Here is a 15,745-nt window from a genome sequence, read left to right as displayed (position 1 = left end):
ATGAAGTAGTATGTCTATCTTTGTGAAAATATAATAATTTATATAATGCAGTAAATACATTAATATACTAAAAGATACAATTGCATCAAAATTTGTCTACAATTTCAAAATAGAACATATTAAAACACTTATTTTAATCATAAAATTTGCGCAAAACTTATTTAAATTCTATTCAGGCAAAACTTTGCGTTTGTAGCTCTTGCGTTCGTGTCCTTGTTGAGGACAATCTCATTTGATGCTTCAGCAGTAGTCTGCTCATCACTAACAGCTCCAAGATTTTCGGGAAACTTATCAAGGTGACTGTTCAGAAAGTGAATCTTAACGCTCATGTTACATCCAATGTCGTGGAAAGCCAACAGCATCATTTGAACCAGTAGTTCATAGTTTTCTGCTTTTTTGTTGCCAAGGAAGTTCGTTGTAACTGCCACAAAAGACTGCTATGCTGCTTTCTCCTCCTTATTCATCTTCCTGGAAAATTCTTCGTCACGTATGAGGGTTCGAATTTGAGGTTCATTGAATACCCCGGCTTTTATCTTCTTGAAAGACAAGGCAGGAAAAGCAGAAATAATATGTTGAAAGCATTCACTTTCTCTATTCAAAGCCTGAACAAACTGCTTCATTATGCCAAGTTTGATATGAATTGGGGGAAAAATGATCCTGTCTGGATTAACTACAGGTTCATTCACAATATTTTGCATCCCTACTTCCAGAGCTTCACATTTTGACCACTCCTTCTGTGTCCAGTGTTTCTCCCGAGCTCGGCTGTCCCATAAACACAGAAAGCAAGGATACTTTGTGAAACCGCTCTGTTGTCCTAGCAGGAAATTTACCATTTTAAGATCCATACAAATGATCCAGTTATGCTCCTCATACTTCAGAATGTCAAGGACAATTTTTATGTCACTATAATCTTCTTGCAGATGAGTTGAATAACCAATTGGAACCACTGCAAAAACATTCCTGTTGTGTAGGAGAACACATTTCAGACACCGTTTAGAGCTGTCAGGAAATAGCCACCATTCTGTTGGACTGTAAGTGGTAACACCTAGCTGGCTGAGAAGACTACTGACATCATGACAGTAAACAAAGTGTTCATCTTTGGAAAAAAAGTACACAAAAATTTGTTCACACTTCCTGATATGGGATACTTTAGCTGACTAGTGAAGTACATTCTATTCTTGAAGCCTGGAGGCTAATAACTCAGCTTCTTTCTTTGATAGGCCCAAATCTCTTACTAAGTCATTCAATTTGGGTTGGCTAAACTGCTGAGGGGTTAATGACTGCTTGGCATCAGAAGAAGACCCTTCAGATTCTACAACCATTTCCTCATGCATCTTATCAAAATACACTTGATCACCATGTTCACTTTCTTCATCCTTAGAAGAAATAAAAAACCATTGAAAACTGAAACCAGGAGTGTCTCAGAGTGTGGGATAGGTCATATTGCTGCAGAAATATTAGGATATGTGATCATATGCTGTTTTTTCTTGCTGATGCCCTTTGTATGGATCAGACAGAAATAACAGTCACTGCTGTGGTCCTTATGTTCACGCCAAACCATGGGAATACCAAAAGGCATTCCTTTGCATTTTCCTTTTGTCCAGTCATGAAGCATTTCCTCACAATAATGACACACAATATGAGGAGCCCAATTCTTGTCTTGATCGCCAAGGGGAACTTGGAAATAGGCAATATATGCACGTGTCAAAAATGATAAAATATTGCACCTTTGACATTGAAGTGTGTAACAGCCACATAGATAACAGAAGATGTCAGGGCTATTCTTACATTTACGCCTACTCGAAGACATGATTCAATCTTAAAACAAAATAAGAGGGTGTTTATATCAGATAATAATTTTTTACATTTAAAAACAACTACAAATATGTAAAAGTGATATTTGTAAAACATTAATTGCCTTGTGGTTATGTTCATTCCAAGAGTCATTGCCCTTTACCATTTATCATTTAAAAACCAATTCATGCCATTAACTGTAACAAAAAAATTAAAATTGCATAAAAACTAGAGCATGCACCAAAAAACGGATTTCAGATTTGGAGTCAGCAATGCAGAGATATATAGAAAGTTCTAAAACCTCATGCAACAGAAAATGAAAAAACAATTTGTTCCCCAGTATAATTAATTACTTTCTGCCAGCAATGTAGGCATTCTCTGTGATTTCAGAGGCATGACTGCATTTTGTGGGGGAGGACTCCAAGGCTCAGAAGGTGAGGTCCCTGCTTCAAGGTGATAACAGCACTGCTAAAGGGAGGGGCTGGGATTTGGATGTGGTTCTCTAGTTCTTCAAAGCTATGCATTTAAACTTCTTCTCAAGCACGTTAACTTTCTCCCTTAAGGGTCTCATGGGGATAGGTACTAGCAGACGAAGCTGGAAAATGGGATGCGCACTTACTCTCTAATCCTAAGGCCAATTTGTGAGAATACAGGCTAGTGTTTGTTTACAATAGCTATTCTCAACCCTGCCTGCTCTCTAGAACCACCTGGGGAACATCAGAAAAGGTACATACATATATGCTGGTGCCCACGCACCACGTCTTCCCCCCGAGATTTCATTGGTCAGGGACAGAGACCTAGTATCAGTTATTTTTTTAAAAACTTGCCTAAGTTTAATATGCAGCTGGGGTTGACAACCATGAATGTTAGAATGTGATGTACCCACTTGCTTATTATTTCTCGGGTGTTTGTGCTTCCCCTCTCGTTGTGAGTGTGAGCTCCTCGCAGGCAGGAACCGGGACTTTCACAGCCCCGCACATCCTCCCAGCACTGAGTCCCAGTCTGGACACATCCAGGAGTGTGTTATTGGCTGAATCGTGTCCCTTGGAGTTCATATGTCGAAGTTTTAACCCCCAGTACCTGAGAATGTACCTGCACTTAGCAATAGGGCCTTTAAAGATGTGGTTACATTAAAATGAGGCCCTTACTGTGGGTTCTAACCCCATTTGACGGAGGCCTTATAAGAGAAAATTTGGACACAAAGGCCATCTGTAAGTCAAGGACAGAGGACTCAGGAGAAACCAGACCTGTTGACACCTTGACACTGGACTTCCAGCCTCTAGAACTGTGAGAGGATAAAGAAGCCACGTCATGTTTTGTTACGGCAGCCCTCGAAGGCTGGGCGCGTGCTTCACTCGCCAGGTAGACAGGTCCCATCTGCAGACCTCAAGGATGTACAGAATTTCTAATTACCTTGGGGGGCAGCAGTGATTTGATAAACAAAGGGGAGTGCCCCAGAGCCACAAAGAGAGCGCCCACTGAAATAACATGGCCCCAGGGAGCCCAGGAAGCTTCTGGAATCAGAGTCCCATGTCCCCTCACTGAGCAGAGCAACGCTCTCCCGGCCACGTCTGCTTTGACTCTAGGTCAAAGGGTAACGCGCACGGGTGCTCTGGCGGTACACCTAGCCAGCAGTTGATCTGCCCATTCACCTGCCTCTTCCCTGAAAATTAGCTTTACTTGTCAAACCAAAGGGGAACATAGAATCATAATTAATCCCACATAGAAAAGATTACATTTCTTGTGTTTCTTTGTTTGAGTAGGAACTAGAAGGAAACAGCTGAATTCTGCTTGGGAAATGAGTTAATGCAATAGCCAATTGAGTGTATAAACTTGGATGCTGGGGGAGCTTCCTTGGATTCTGCCAAGGTCATGAAGCCATGTCTACATTTTACAGCAACTGCCCTGCAGTGATGCCTGCGCTGTGCTTATTAGCACAGTGTGGGGCTCGTGCCTGAGGCTCAGTGCCTCGGTACCTGGGAGTGTTGCCATTATTATTATAAGCCAAACCCAACAGGTGTTACTGAGTGTGCCTGTTTTCATTGCCTGGTGTCAGGCATCGTGGACAGATGAGTTAGGTGGTGGCTACAACCATTTGTGTTCGGGACTATGCTGCACATGTGCAGTGTGGGGCAAAGTAGGAGACAGACTCCTCTCTGGAAGATTTCCAGAGTGGACATCACAGGAAGCCAGAGACACTATTTACAGGCCTTGTGTGGTCTGAAGCAGACTAGGGCATGCTGGCGGAGCACAGGCTATCACAGTTCCCCAATGTCCATTCTCTCCGTCTGCCAACCCGAACCCTGACTTTCAACATGCAATTTCCAGGTTCCTGTGTAGCTAGGCGAGGCCGTGTGATCAAGCAAAATTGTTGTGTGAGAGTAAACACTTTAATAAATACAACTTCAATTAATAAATAAAAATATATTTATTAAAATAAATTTTAATGAAGAATTTTACTTGGCCTTTTGGACCTCCCTGAATCCTCTTTCTGCCAACCTAGATTGCAGATATGATGACTGGATCTCAGCAGCTATAATGGACCATGAAGTAACCCTGAACTTAAAAACCAACCCTAGAGAGAAAAGTAGAGGAAAAAAGATGTAACCATACACCTGTGATGACAACACGATGCCCCCAAATTAGTATTTTCAGCCTATACTTCACAAAAGAGAGGAGAAGACTCCTATATTCTTTAACCTCTTGTTATTTTGTAATTTCCTACTATTTCTAGGAGAACCAGCTACTAACTATTACACTGGACTCCAAATTTGATTGAGAAACTTTTTTTTTACTATCTTCTGAAGCAAAATAAGCCTGAATACAAATAAGTATCTCCACAGAATATATTTAGTTTTCTTGAACTATGGGAAAGATGAGTGGTGATTAACAGACCATGGTCTATACCAGTGATGGGCAATCTTTTGAGCTTGGTGTGTCAAAATTTGCCAAAAAACCAAGCATAACTTGGGTAGTGTGTCACTTCAAGAAAAAAACCATAATTTCATGATATTTATAGTTTAAATAACAAAAATGTATAATTGTAATATATAACTGTATTTAATAAGCCAAAAACTAATTATTTAACTTACCTGCTTAGTGACTTCTTTGTTCATCTGTCAGTTGGTTTCTTTTGTTGGTCTTGATATTATTTAACTTTTGTGGGGTGCCGTGAACTAAGGTAAGTGAGGGGGAGGGGGAATTCTTTAACTAACCTGCCTATTAGTGACTTTTTCGTTGCTGAATTTCATTGGCTAAATCTTCAATTGAAGGTTGGTATTTTGTACACTTGAAGCCCAAGCAAGCACTACTAACTTCATCTGTCAATCTGTTTCTTTGGTTGGTTTTGATATTATTTAACGCTGAGAATAAGGTCTCACAAAAGTACGTAGAGGGAAAAATTGTGAGTAAAGCCATTGCTATATTTTTCAGGGTGCTAAAAATGTCTGGTAATCGGTTCCAGGTACTCCAAATTTCCTGTTCGTAGTGGCACTCCTCTTGATTCTCCAAGCGGCACCTTTCCAGATTCTCAAGCTTTGACCTCAAGTCGACAAATACCTGAGCCCAGAGGCTGTCTTGAAATTCTGCAAGTTGCATCTTCTGTACATTAAGATGGTTTCCACTATTTCTAATGGTGGGAAATGCCACCCATAGCACAGGCCCTCGCCTCTCCCAGCCTCCCCCTCACTTATCTCAGTAATGATGGTCAATTAGAAATCCATGACACCCCAGAACAGTAGATTGGATGATGGTTGCTGTGGTTATGTGGTTGCTGGTAATGCTGATCATAGGGCCCCCAGAGATGCGTCCCCCGTGGCATTCCACTGCTCCCTGCTCCGCTGGTTGGAAGTGAGGTCAAAGATCCCTTAACAGCCTAACCGGAAGTCCCAGAACTAGACGCTCTGTGCCGGAGTTCTGTTGTTTAGGCCTACAGACCTCCGGCATGGAGTCTACTCTACAGCAGATGTTTTATCCTGGGTTACTGCACCTGGCCGTGCAGGAGCTGAGGATGAAACATCCTTCTTGGCATGCGGCCCTATACTTCTCTGGTGTGCAGCTGCATGTGGCCGCGTGTCATCGAAAATGGCTATGCATGTCAGTGCTGACACGCGTGTCATAGGTTCGCCATCACGGGTCTAGAATCTGGAATCCCAGAGACATGAGTTCATACTCCATCTCCCTCTCCCACTGCTGTGCATGAACTTGGACAAGTTACTAAAATGCTCAGAGCCTCCATTTCCAGTTCCTATTTTGTCAAGTGGATATAATGATAGTAGTTCATGGAGTTGTTATGGGGATTAATTAAGGCAATGCATGTAAATGTCTGGAATAACAGCTTGCTTGTGGTTAGTATTCAATAAGTCAGACCTGCTGTAATTACAATGAAGATGAGGGCAGCTATTGTTTGTGTTGTAATTGGGGATCCTCAAGCAGCAGTTTTAGGATTTTTTTAAGAGTGGTCCATTGAAATTCCCTTGTCTCTGTACTGCAGAAAGTTTGGCCCAGAAACACAGTTGTCCAAGCCAATCTGTCTTCTTGTTCCCTTCAACGCCACCTTTGACAAAGCATACTTCTGTGGACATGGTCAGGTCAACAGGAAGCCAAGAAACCATTACATTCATTACATGAGTTGCTGAGTACTAGACATCAGTAGGGCAGTCAGCATTAAAGGAGAGCAGACATCCAAACATAACAGACTTCTCTTTTAACACTCTCTAGACTCCAAGGCCAGGGCATTTGCTGGATTTTAACGTAACGAACAAGGACAAGGAAAGCTCCTAATCATCGGCTGTCGCCGAGCTTGGGAAGTTCTACCCTATAGAGACAGGGATAGAAATGGTCCAAGCCTTGAATTCTACCTGATGGGTTATCTTTCTAGAAAGGCAATTTAAACAGCACAAGGAGCTTCCACAGGGAACTCTACACGTCAACTCCGTTAATAACCATGTGTGGGGCAAGGTGAGGAGGACAGTCCCCAGGTCCCACAGGGGACCTATAAACAGTCTTGGCAGGGGTGGAAGCTGAGGCACATTGCACCAAGCACACAAAACAAACAAAATAAAACAAAACAGAAAAGACACAGCCAGGAGATATGGGAGCTATCAGTAGCTCCCAAAGCAAAAACAAAGTATTAGCAAGCAGTCCGTTTTTCTGCAAGCCAAAGGCCAGGGGTCCCCAATTGGTCTTTCCTTCCTCAAGCTTAATTATATATACAAAGAACAAGGGAAGACCCCTTGGCAGAAACCACAAGAATATTTGCTAAAAGCATGCATTATTCCATTTAACCCTCCCTTGCAGGTGTATGATTGATTCTTTCAGTTCTATTTTGCTGCAGAGAAACCTGACATTTAGTGTTAAAGTGGCCCAAATGCAGGCAGCTCCATAGTGGGCAGCATGTAGACGGATAACTGGGGACCTTCCACTTAGCATTTCTTGACCATGCCTGCACAGCGGACTCATGCCCGGGCTTCATCACCACAACACCTGAACAAGCATCTCCTGGGGTGCAGCCCCAGCACAAGGGCGTTTGAAAAGCTGTCAGGAGATGCTAGCAGAGGCCAGGACCATAGGGCCAGCCCCAGACTGTGCTGTGGAGGTGACTGCTGTGCAATACCCAGCTCTTGGGGTCATTAGGGACTAAAAGAAAGGAGAAAAGGAAAAGAAAGACCTCAGAATTTTGGAGCTCTTAACCAAGAGCTGATCTTCCCTCCTGTCTCCAAAGATTTCCAATTTGTGCAGCATTTTCACATACCCTGTTTTAGTTGGTTCTTGTCACTCTCCCCCCAGATCCAAAGTTGGTGATGAAAAAACTGAGGCTCAAAGAGACTGAAGAATCTGTCCAAAGCCACGTGACAGGGATTCCAGCACCCAAGCTGACTCTTCTTGTTCAAGTGCAGGGTGTCATAGAGGCCCTGGCAGGGACCTTGAATACTCTTCTACAGCTGCCTATACACATTTCTCCACTTTCCCCTGGATATTTACCACTGAATTTTCATCACTGGGCACAAGGAAATTAGGAGGGATAAATGAATCATGATAAAAATATTTAGAAACTGGATTTTCTCTCAGTAGTTGTAAGAGGGGAGATGCCATTCCCTGACCATGATAGCAAAGGGTACCATAGAGTGTGGGTTTTGAGAAATATGATAGAAGACTCTTGCTAGACACAAACATGAGGGAAAAAGAAAAACAGTTCACATGTAAAACCCTACATGAGTCACTGCTTGGGAGTCTACTTACTATCCGTGATAAGAGTGAAGGAATATCTGAAGCTTTCTGATTAAAATACAAAAAGCTGACCAGGCACATGGTATCTTATGAGAAAACACGTGAAGCCTGGGAACGTGGCAGGGTTCAATGATTTGTCAACTTCAGCTAAAAGAAATCTGGGTGATCTTATCTCTCGGCCAGCCTCCCATTCTGAAAGCTCAGCTTGCCGGATAAGACACTGCTGAGACAACATCTTGCAGAGCCCTTCTCTGCTGCTCACTGAGCTGAAGGAAGCTACAGGCACGAATCTTACATAGAGCTGGGTCAAGGGAAAAAGCTCAAAAATTCCTTTGTGCTCCGACTGTAGAATGTTGGAATTCAGCTGTTACACAGAGACTTAGGGCAAGTTCTTAACCGGTCCAAGTCTCATTATTTCCACCTATAAAATGGGTATATTTATACCCAGGGCTGGCTGCATGGGCACATGACCTGCATAATGGCACAGAACTCTGCGCTTAGACGGGCCCCAGGCTTGGTTTAATGCTCTGCTGTTCTTGTCCTGAAATCCTTGATATTTTGGAACAAGGGCCCTCACATTTTCATATTGCACTGTGCCCTGCCAAATGAGCAGCTGGTCCCATTGATGTCTGCCTCCCAGAGTTGTTGGAAAGCACTGGAAGAGGTGAGATCCCTCAGGTGCCAGCCAGGCCTGGTGCACAGAAGGTTCTCAGGGACGGTAGCCATGGCGATCTTTACTTTTCCACCACTGAAGTGATTGCATGTTATTTGGCCCCTGGATGCTGTGTCATATGCAAGCTGGGTGGACAAAGTCCCATCAGAGACATTTAAATGACCAAGAGTGATGAGTTTGTCTCGTAGGTTGTTTGTGCACACTCCCTCAAGCTGGTCATTTGTTCAGACAAATCAGTGGCTTTCTAGTCTTCTAGGTGATGCTGCAGACGATGAAGTGGGAGTCCTTTCCCCTTGATGGCACTGCTAAGTGGAATGGCCATCTGGTCACTAAGTAAGTGGCTAAACAATCCAGGAAAGAGTCCATTGTCATTGAGGCAAGCATCAGAGAGAGAGGCACCAAACGCAGACCAGGGGCAGTTACAAAAGGGAGGTTGATAAAGGAGATGGTGTTCTCTTTGAGCTCTTTCTGGAGAAGATGGTGTACAGGGCTGTTGTATAGGAAACACATTTGCTTAGCACCGGGCAAAAACAGATCAAATAAAAAACTCAGTGCCATCCTGGCACTGATCAAGATGCTAAGAGGAAAGGGCATGTCAGTGAGCCCTTCCTCAGCTTTCTCCGGGCCTGAGTAACTCCGTCTCCATATATCCTGGTTTGGGGAGGGGGCAGGGCTCAGGTTAACATGATGTATGACTTCTGTCCCTGAGCATTGTCAGTTACTTGCAGCTACATCTTTTAAGTGCTTCTGAAGTACAGATCTCTGAATGAAAGAACTATAACCCGTGCTGTGAATAAGTACTGTGTGCTGGAATGGGCCAATGCATGAATGTCTGATTGCAAGGACTGCAGGACCCCAGCCCTGGAGACCCCATCACCAGGTGTCATGGGAAGCCTGCTGTGAGGCATGTGAATGCAAAGGGAGCATTACCTGGTGCCAAGGAGAAAGCAAAGCCAAGACGGAGCAAAGATCCGTAACAACAGAAGTCATAGCAGCAGTTAGCAATTATTGAGCCCTTAATATATGCCAGGCACTGTGTAAGAACTTTATGCTTATTATTATCTCATTAGCTCTGACAGCAACCCATGGAAGTAATTATTATTATCATCTTCCTTTTCCCCGTAAGGAAACCAAAGCTTGGAGAGGTAACTTGACTTGTTCTAAGTCATGCAGCTAGTCCATGTCAAAGCCTGGATTTGAACCCAATCCATCTGACTTCTAACCCCAAACTCTCATTATGTCCTGGCCCCGGGGAGGGGTCTCTTCAAAGAGGCTCAGGAGGCGCGTCAGCTGATTCCCGGTTGACAGCAGTTGCTGTTAAAATGGAGAAAAGTCTCAGCACTTCCCTTTACTCAATAGCTACTCTCACAGTGAAAGAGCGTCCCAGATCCATGCCAGCCACACGTCACCCACAGTAAGAAGATGAGGAATTTAAAATTCCACTCTGCAACCTTTCTTTCTCCCACCAAACTGCTCCAAAGAAATATCCAAGAGGGAAAAGACAAAAAAAAAAAAAGAAAAAAAAAAAAAGACTTTGTTAAAGAAGTTGAAAAATATGCTTTCAAATGAGAAACATGTGTGTGATTATTCCTCATCTTCGGGCTCCCCCCACCACCACGCTGAAAACATGCTAACACAATACAAACGCACACACACACATAAAGACAGGAGAAGCCAGCGGTGCCCTGCATGGCAGACAACCCAGAAGCTGCCCTGGGAGGCTTGGGGAGACCAGGAATCTCCATGGCAACCCACGCCCGCTCCCAGCAGAGTTTTCAAGCATCTGTACAAGGACTCCTGGCAAAAAACATTAAAAACTGTACTCGAACATTCAAAAGGGAGTTGAGCAAGAGCAAACCCTCCGCCCCAGGCGGGCCTGGGAGCAAGTGTGTCAGGGAGTCCAGAAGTGCTGGCGCGACGCCAACTTCTATATCGTTTCTTTTTTCCTCCCTCCTTCTGGCACAAACAAGCTATGGAATCTCAAAAATTGGGTCATCATTTCTGAATTCCCTGCTTTCAGCACAGTGCTCAGTGGGTCTTGTTGACTGGCTTAAAAGTCTGATTTCCTGAGCTAACACTTCCTGGCCACTCCGCTGCAGGGTAGTAACGGACGGGAGGCGGCCTTTCCCACCGTGGCCGATGGGTGCAGTGGTTCTCACGCGAGCAGAGGGCCGTCACTGCACAGCCTGCTCTTATGTATTTAACAGCATCAGCCATGCCCCTGAAAGCACCACTCCAAAGGCCACCATTTCCTGGGAGGCCAGGGAAAAGGAGACAGGTTGAGCCCGGGGGGGTTATTCCTGGCATCCTGAGTCTTAGAGTAATAGCTTTTCCCACAGGCTTTTCCCCGAGAGTAGGCTGGCTGTCCCCGGTATGGACACTGTGACGAAGCTTCTTTCAGGGTTGGTGAGAGCTCTCAGGATCCAGTTGAGTAGCATGTGCCAATGGTGGAATTCAGCGGCATCTGGGTTTCCTTCCAGCAGCAGATTTAAACTTACCTCCAGCTGGGAGCAAGTGTTGAGACCTTTCACTTGATTTTCTAAAATTAATATCAACAAGTCTCTAAATATCACTTTCCATCCCTGAGTTCCAGATTTCTAGCCAGGTTCCCTGGTTTGTCAATGTGAGACAAAATATACCCGTTTTGGACCAGGTGGAAACGTTTCCTACCCTTTTGCAATCACTTGCTTGAGATTGATATAATTGTGTCCCAGTGCAGGTTCCAACTTCAATACTGGCCACCAATAAACTGTGCTAGGCGAATAGGAAACTCATTGTGAGCTGAGTTTCTAATGCTCTTAACGCTTGCGCAAGAGGCACCCAATTTCAGCGAGATCTTCTGGACCATGCACACAAGTCCAAGCCAGCCACGGGTCAAGTCTGGGCTTGCTTTATTTGACCTTGGTTTGCTTTATTTTATTTAGGCAAACTTTCTCAATGGGCGCAGGGGACCATAAAACCCTTACCTTTTAAAGGAGCCCATTGTTAACAATTTGTTCATCACAGCTCCCTCGACCTCACCAAAAAAGTCTCCAGTCTGCAAGGAATAAAAGAAGACCCATGAGGAAGTATAGATAAATAATGGGCCCCAACACCAGAGAAGGGAAAAACCGGACGCAGTCTGTGTCCTGGAGCTGACAGGAGCCAAAGGCAGGAAATCAGGACTATGACCTAAAAGTGGGGAAGGTCTTAATCGTCATGAGGATTTACAGGATTACAGAGCAAACTAGTGAGCAGATGGGAATGTTCCAGAATGCATGGCAGAACACGTGCTGAGTGCTAGAATTAAATACAATGTACATGTGCACACGTGCATGCACACACACACACACACACACACCATTACCTTTGGGTAGAATAAGCATAATCTGTACTCAATCCTTGGTAATTAAAACACTACTTCATACAGACAGAAACAGGCTGGGAAAGGGCTTCCTAAGCATTAATAAAAAAATTTGTTTATAATTTCTGGATGACCTGTTTAGGGAAATACAGCAGTTCTCTTCATTGACCTATATTTCCTGTAGTTGAGAATGTGCCCTGTCTCAAAATCACTTTCTGAGGAACACTCTCACCTTGTCCATAGGCAGTTCACATGTTGATAAGGAGTAAGACAGTCCAGCCGCTCAGGGAGACAGTGTGGCACTCAGACTCCCAGTGGCCTACCCGACTCTGGGGCCATCCTCAGGGCCTGTGACCCTGGCTGTCCTTCCCCACGACCAGGCTGATGCTTTTGCAAGTCTTGATATTGGAGCTGGCCAAGATTTGCCAACTCTGAACAGTGGAATAAAGGACTGACATCCTGGTCAGTTAGCTCAGCTAGTTAGCACATCATCCCAAAACACCAAGGTTGCAGGTTCAATCCTCAGGGCACATACAGGAAGTAACCAATGAGTACACAACTAAGTGGAACAACAAATGAACGCTTCCCTTCCCCTCTCTCCCTTCCTCTCTCTGTCTCTCTAAAGGCAATAAATAAAAAAAAAGTATTAACATCATTGTGCACCCATTCAGACTCCTGGAGCCTCTTTCATAAGCATCTCTGGGGGAGGGTATATACAGTACAGTGGGACAGAACTTGGGGCACAGCCTTCCTCTGCCAACGCAGACTCACTGAAATGAGTCGGTGTAGACCTATTTCTACTGTGGCTGCTCTGAGGATTTATAGCTGCTGTGTGGTTGGGTGGAAGACGTTACTAAGAGCCTGAATTAGTATGTTCCATAGACTTTGTATTAACTAAATCCTGATTGCATTTACAACTGAGTGACCTTCCTCACGCTACTCAGCGTTTTCAGGCAGAAAGGCTTATATGCACTTTGCCAAAAAGTCAAGAAAGAGAGGGGGAAGAACTGGGGAGCATTTCACTTACTGAACATTGAGCACTGCCTTTTTTCTCAGGGGACACCTGGAACCTTTGGCAAACCGGGCATATGAAGCTGCTAGGAGCAAGAAGGGCTAATGTTAGTGTTTTGTGTGTGTAAGTATGCCAGGGTAAATGGAACTGTTTGTCAGATGAAGATTTATCCTAACTGGGGTGCAGGAAAGCAGACAATAGCAAATAAGCCCAGGCAGAGGCTGGACCCCTGAGCAGTGCCACGGGCGGGCCCCGCGGGGAGACAGAGCGGAAACGGGGCCCACGTGGAAGAGCATGCTCTGTCGGAGTCGCGGCAGCAGGGCTCCCTGCTGTGGCCAGTGCAGGACCCGCACCGCGGACACCCAGGCAGAGGCAGGACCCCTGAGCAGTGCCACGGGCGGGCCCCGCGGGGAGACAGAGCGGAAACGGGGCCCACGTGGAAGAGCATGCTCTGTCGGAGCGGTGGCGGCAGGGCTCCCTGCTGTGGCCAGTGCAGGACCCGCACCGCGGACACCTAGGCAGAGGCAGGACCCCTGAGCAGTGCCACGGGCGGGCCCTGCGGGGAGACAGAGCGGAAACGGGGCCCACGTGGAAGAGCATGCTCTGTCGGAGTCGCGGCAGCAGGGCTCCCTGCTGTGGCCAGTGCAGGACCCACACCGCGGACACCCACCGGGCCCCTGCTCCCCGGCCCGGCTCCGGTCTCAGCCCTGCACAGTCCTGGCAGGTCAGAGCCCCTCAGCACAGCTTATCCGTTTCAGTTCTTGCTCCATCAACAATTCTTCTTTTTTTAAAAAAAAAAATTGTGCTAAGATTGATTAGTACTGTTTTAAGTTTTAGGTGTGCACCATTATAATTTAGTATCTGTAACACGATGATGTGCTCATCACCAAAAATCTAGTTTCTGTGTGTCACCATCTTGAATATCTCAGGGGTTCTCCTCCCAGCCCAGTGGGCGTATTACCACAGGCCTAGGGACTTGCCTGCTCCCTCAGAGACTGGCTTTGTCTCATGAGCTTATTCTTCTTCTCGGATACTCACTAACCACCCAACGTCCAGTGAGGTTCAGCATCCGAGGAGATGGGTGTACACAGTTTGAGTCTCAGTACTATGAGTTCCCACCCATCAAAGGTGCATTTAAAAATCCCACAACAATCTCACCGGTAGAGCTGACACAAGCACAGTGCTACATGTTCCCTCGGGCCAGTGTGTATAAAGTAACAAACGCTAAGGTCAGACCCTAAGAAGCCACACTTAATGATGACTAAATTACTTTATTAAGCAATAATGGGCCTATTGTACTGTTGACTACTAAAGAATTTCAAATGATTTAAATGGGACTTCATAGTAAACAGTATCTTCAAATACTAGAGTTAGAAGAAGCCTTATGGAGTCGACCACTCTCCTTGCAGAGCCCACTGGGAGTCCCAGGCAGGGTGAATGATGTACACAAGGTCCCAAAACTAGTTCAGGAAGAGAGCTCGCACCAGGAATCGGCTGCCTTCTCCTCTCTATTACACCACACTCCTAACCTGCCTGTATTTCATCTTCTTTTAGTACGCTACTTTAACCTCTAATTTCAAAAATGTTTCAACGCACAAAGTTTTATTGTTATGAATTTTAACTCTTATTTTGATTTCTAAATACACCGGAGATTTCTGTGCTCAGCCTCATAGCCTGTTGTTGTACATTTTGTTTTTGTTTTTTTCCCCTTCTCTTTCTCTCCTGCCCCTGCACTGCGCCCAGCTCACACAAATGAGGAACATTCTTTGTCTGTCTCTGAATCCTTGTCCTTTTGTGTTGAGAGCCCAAGTTAATCCCCGAACTCAGATTATTGATTTTTAAAAAGCAAACCAGAAAGAAAGCCATAAAGAATAATTACATTGGTGTATATATATATATGTGTGTGTGTGTGTGTGTGTGTGTGTATCTGTGTCTGTGTGTATATATAAATTATATATATGTGAAGATAAAATATCAAAAGGAGAAAACCTCCTTAAAATTGCCCAAACTCTTTATGGCACCTCTCCCCTTAAGGCATGGAGTTCTATAAATTTATCGCTTTAGGAGCCAGAGAGCAGACCTCGAGCTCTGCACCCCCCATTCCAACCCCTACTGAGAGGTAAAAACTCTTCAGGTCCTGCTGAGAAGGAGGCTGCGACATTCTTAGAAGGATGGAAATAAGGTTTTATAATCTCTTGCTATTACCTCTTAAATATAGATCATTGTCCCAAAGTTTTAACACCACGATTTGTTTTCCGATTCAGGCCCACTCTGAGCTCCTTCCTTGGAGTTGGTGGAAATTTCTCACTCACCTGTGTGTAGTCTTCAGACACCAGAATAAATCCATTATTGTCTATGAGGTAACAGTTCACGGTCTAGAAAATAAAAACACCACAATTTCAACTTCGTATCCTCAGACTGCTTTTACACAAAATGACGTCCTTCCAACAGGAGAGAAACCTTGAGGCTGTTTGGGGATGACTGGAAATGCCCGCTGGTTTAGGAGTCCAGGCCACGGTTAGATGGACCCCAGTGTTTACTTTGCAAAACTAATAAACAGAAATAAAACACCAAGGAAGCCTAAACATCCCAGATTAGGATAAAAAGATTACACACTAAAAAAAAATTATTAATTACAGTTTGTCTTCCTTTTTTTCTTTATATGAATAATATTTCCCAGGAACGAAGTGTCTCA

At 44.7% G+C, this 15,745-nt stretch overlaps 1 protein-coding gene across 1 annotated transcript in view; it reads right to left on the bottom strand.

The window, feature by feature from the left end:
• Positions 1-15,745, bottom strand: part of CACNA2D3 (calcium voltage-gated channel auxiliary subunit alpha2delta 3) — a 1,003,844-nt gene that overhangs the window by 84,005 nt on the left and 904,094 nt on the right. Inside the window, exons 30-31 of the mRNA XM_066244394.1 lie at positions 15,363-15,425; positions 11,662-11,732 (exon numbers count right to left, since the gene is read on the bottom strand). Of these exons, the coding sequence (XP_066100491.1) occupies positions 11,662-11,732; positions 15,363-15,425 (134 nt within the window). The remainder of the gene's footprint in view (positions 1-11,661; positions 11,733-15,362; positions 15,426-15,745) is intronic.

The sequence above is a fragment of the Saccopteryx bilineata genome, chromosome 10, assembly GCF_036850765.1.
Source record: "Saccopteryx bilineata isolate mSacBil1 chromosome 10, mSacBil1_pri_phased_curated, whole genome shotgun sequence".
NCBI lineage: Eukaryota > Metazoa > Chordata > Mammalia > Chiroptera > Emballonuridae > Saccopteryx > Saccopteryx bilineata.
Note: the sequence above shows the minus strand (reverse complement) of the source record. Positions and strands in the feature narration are given on the sequence as shown.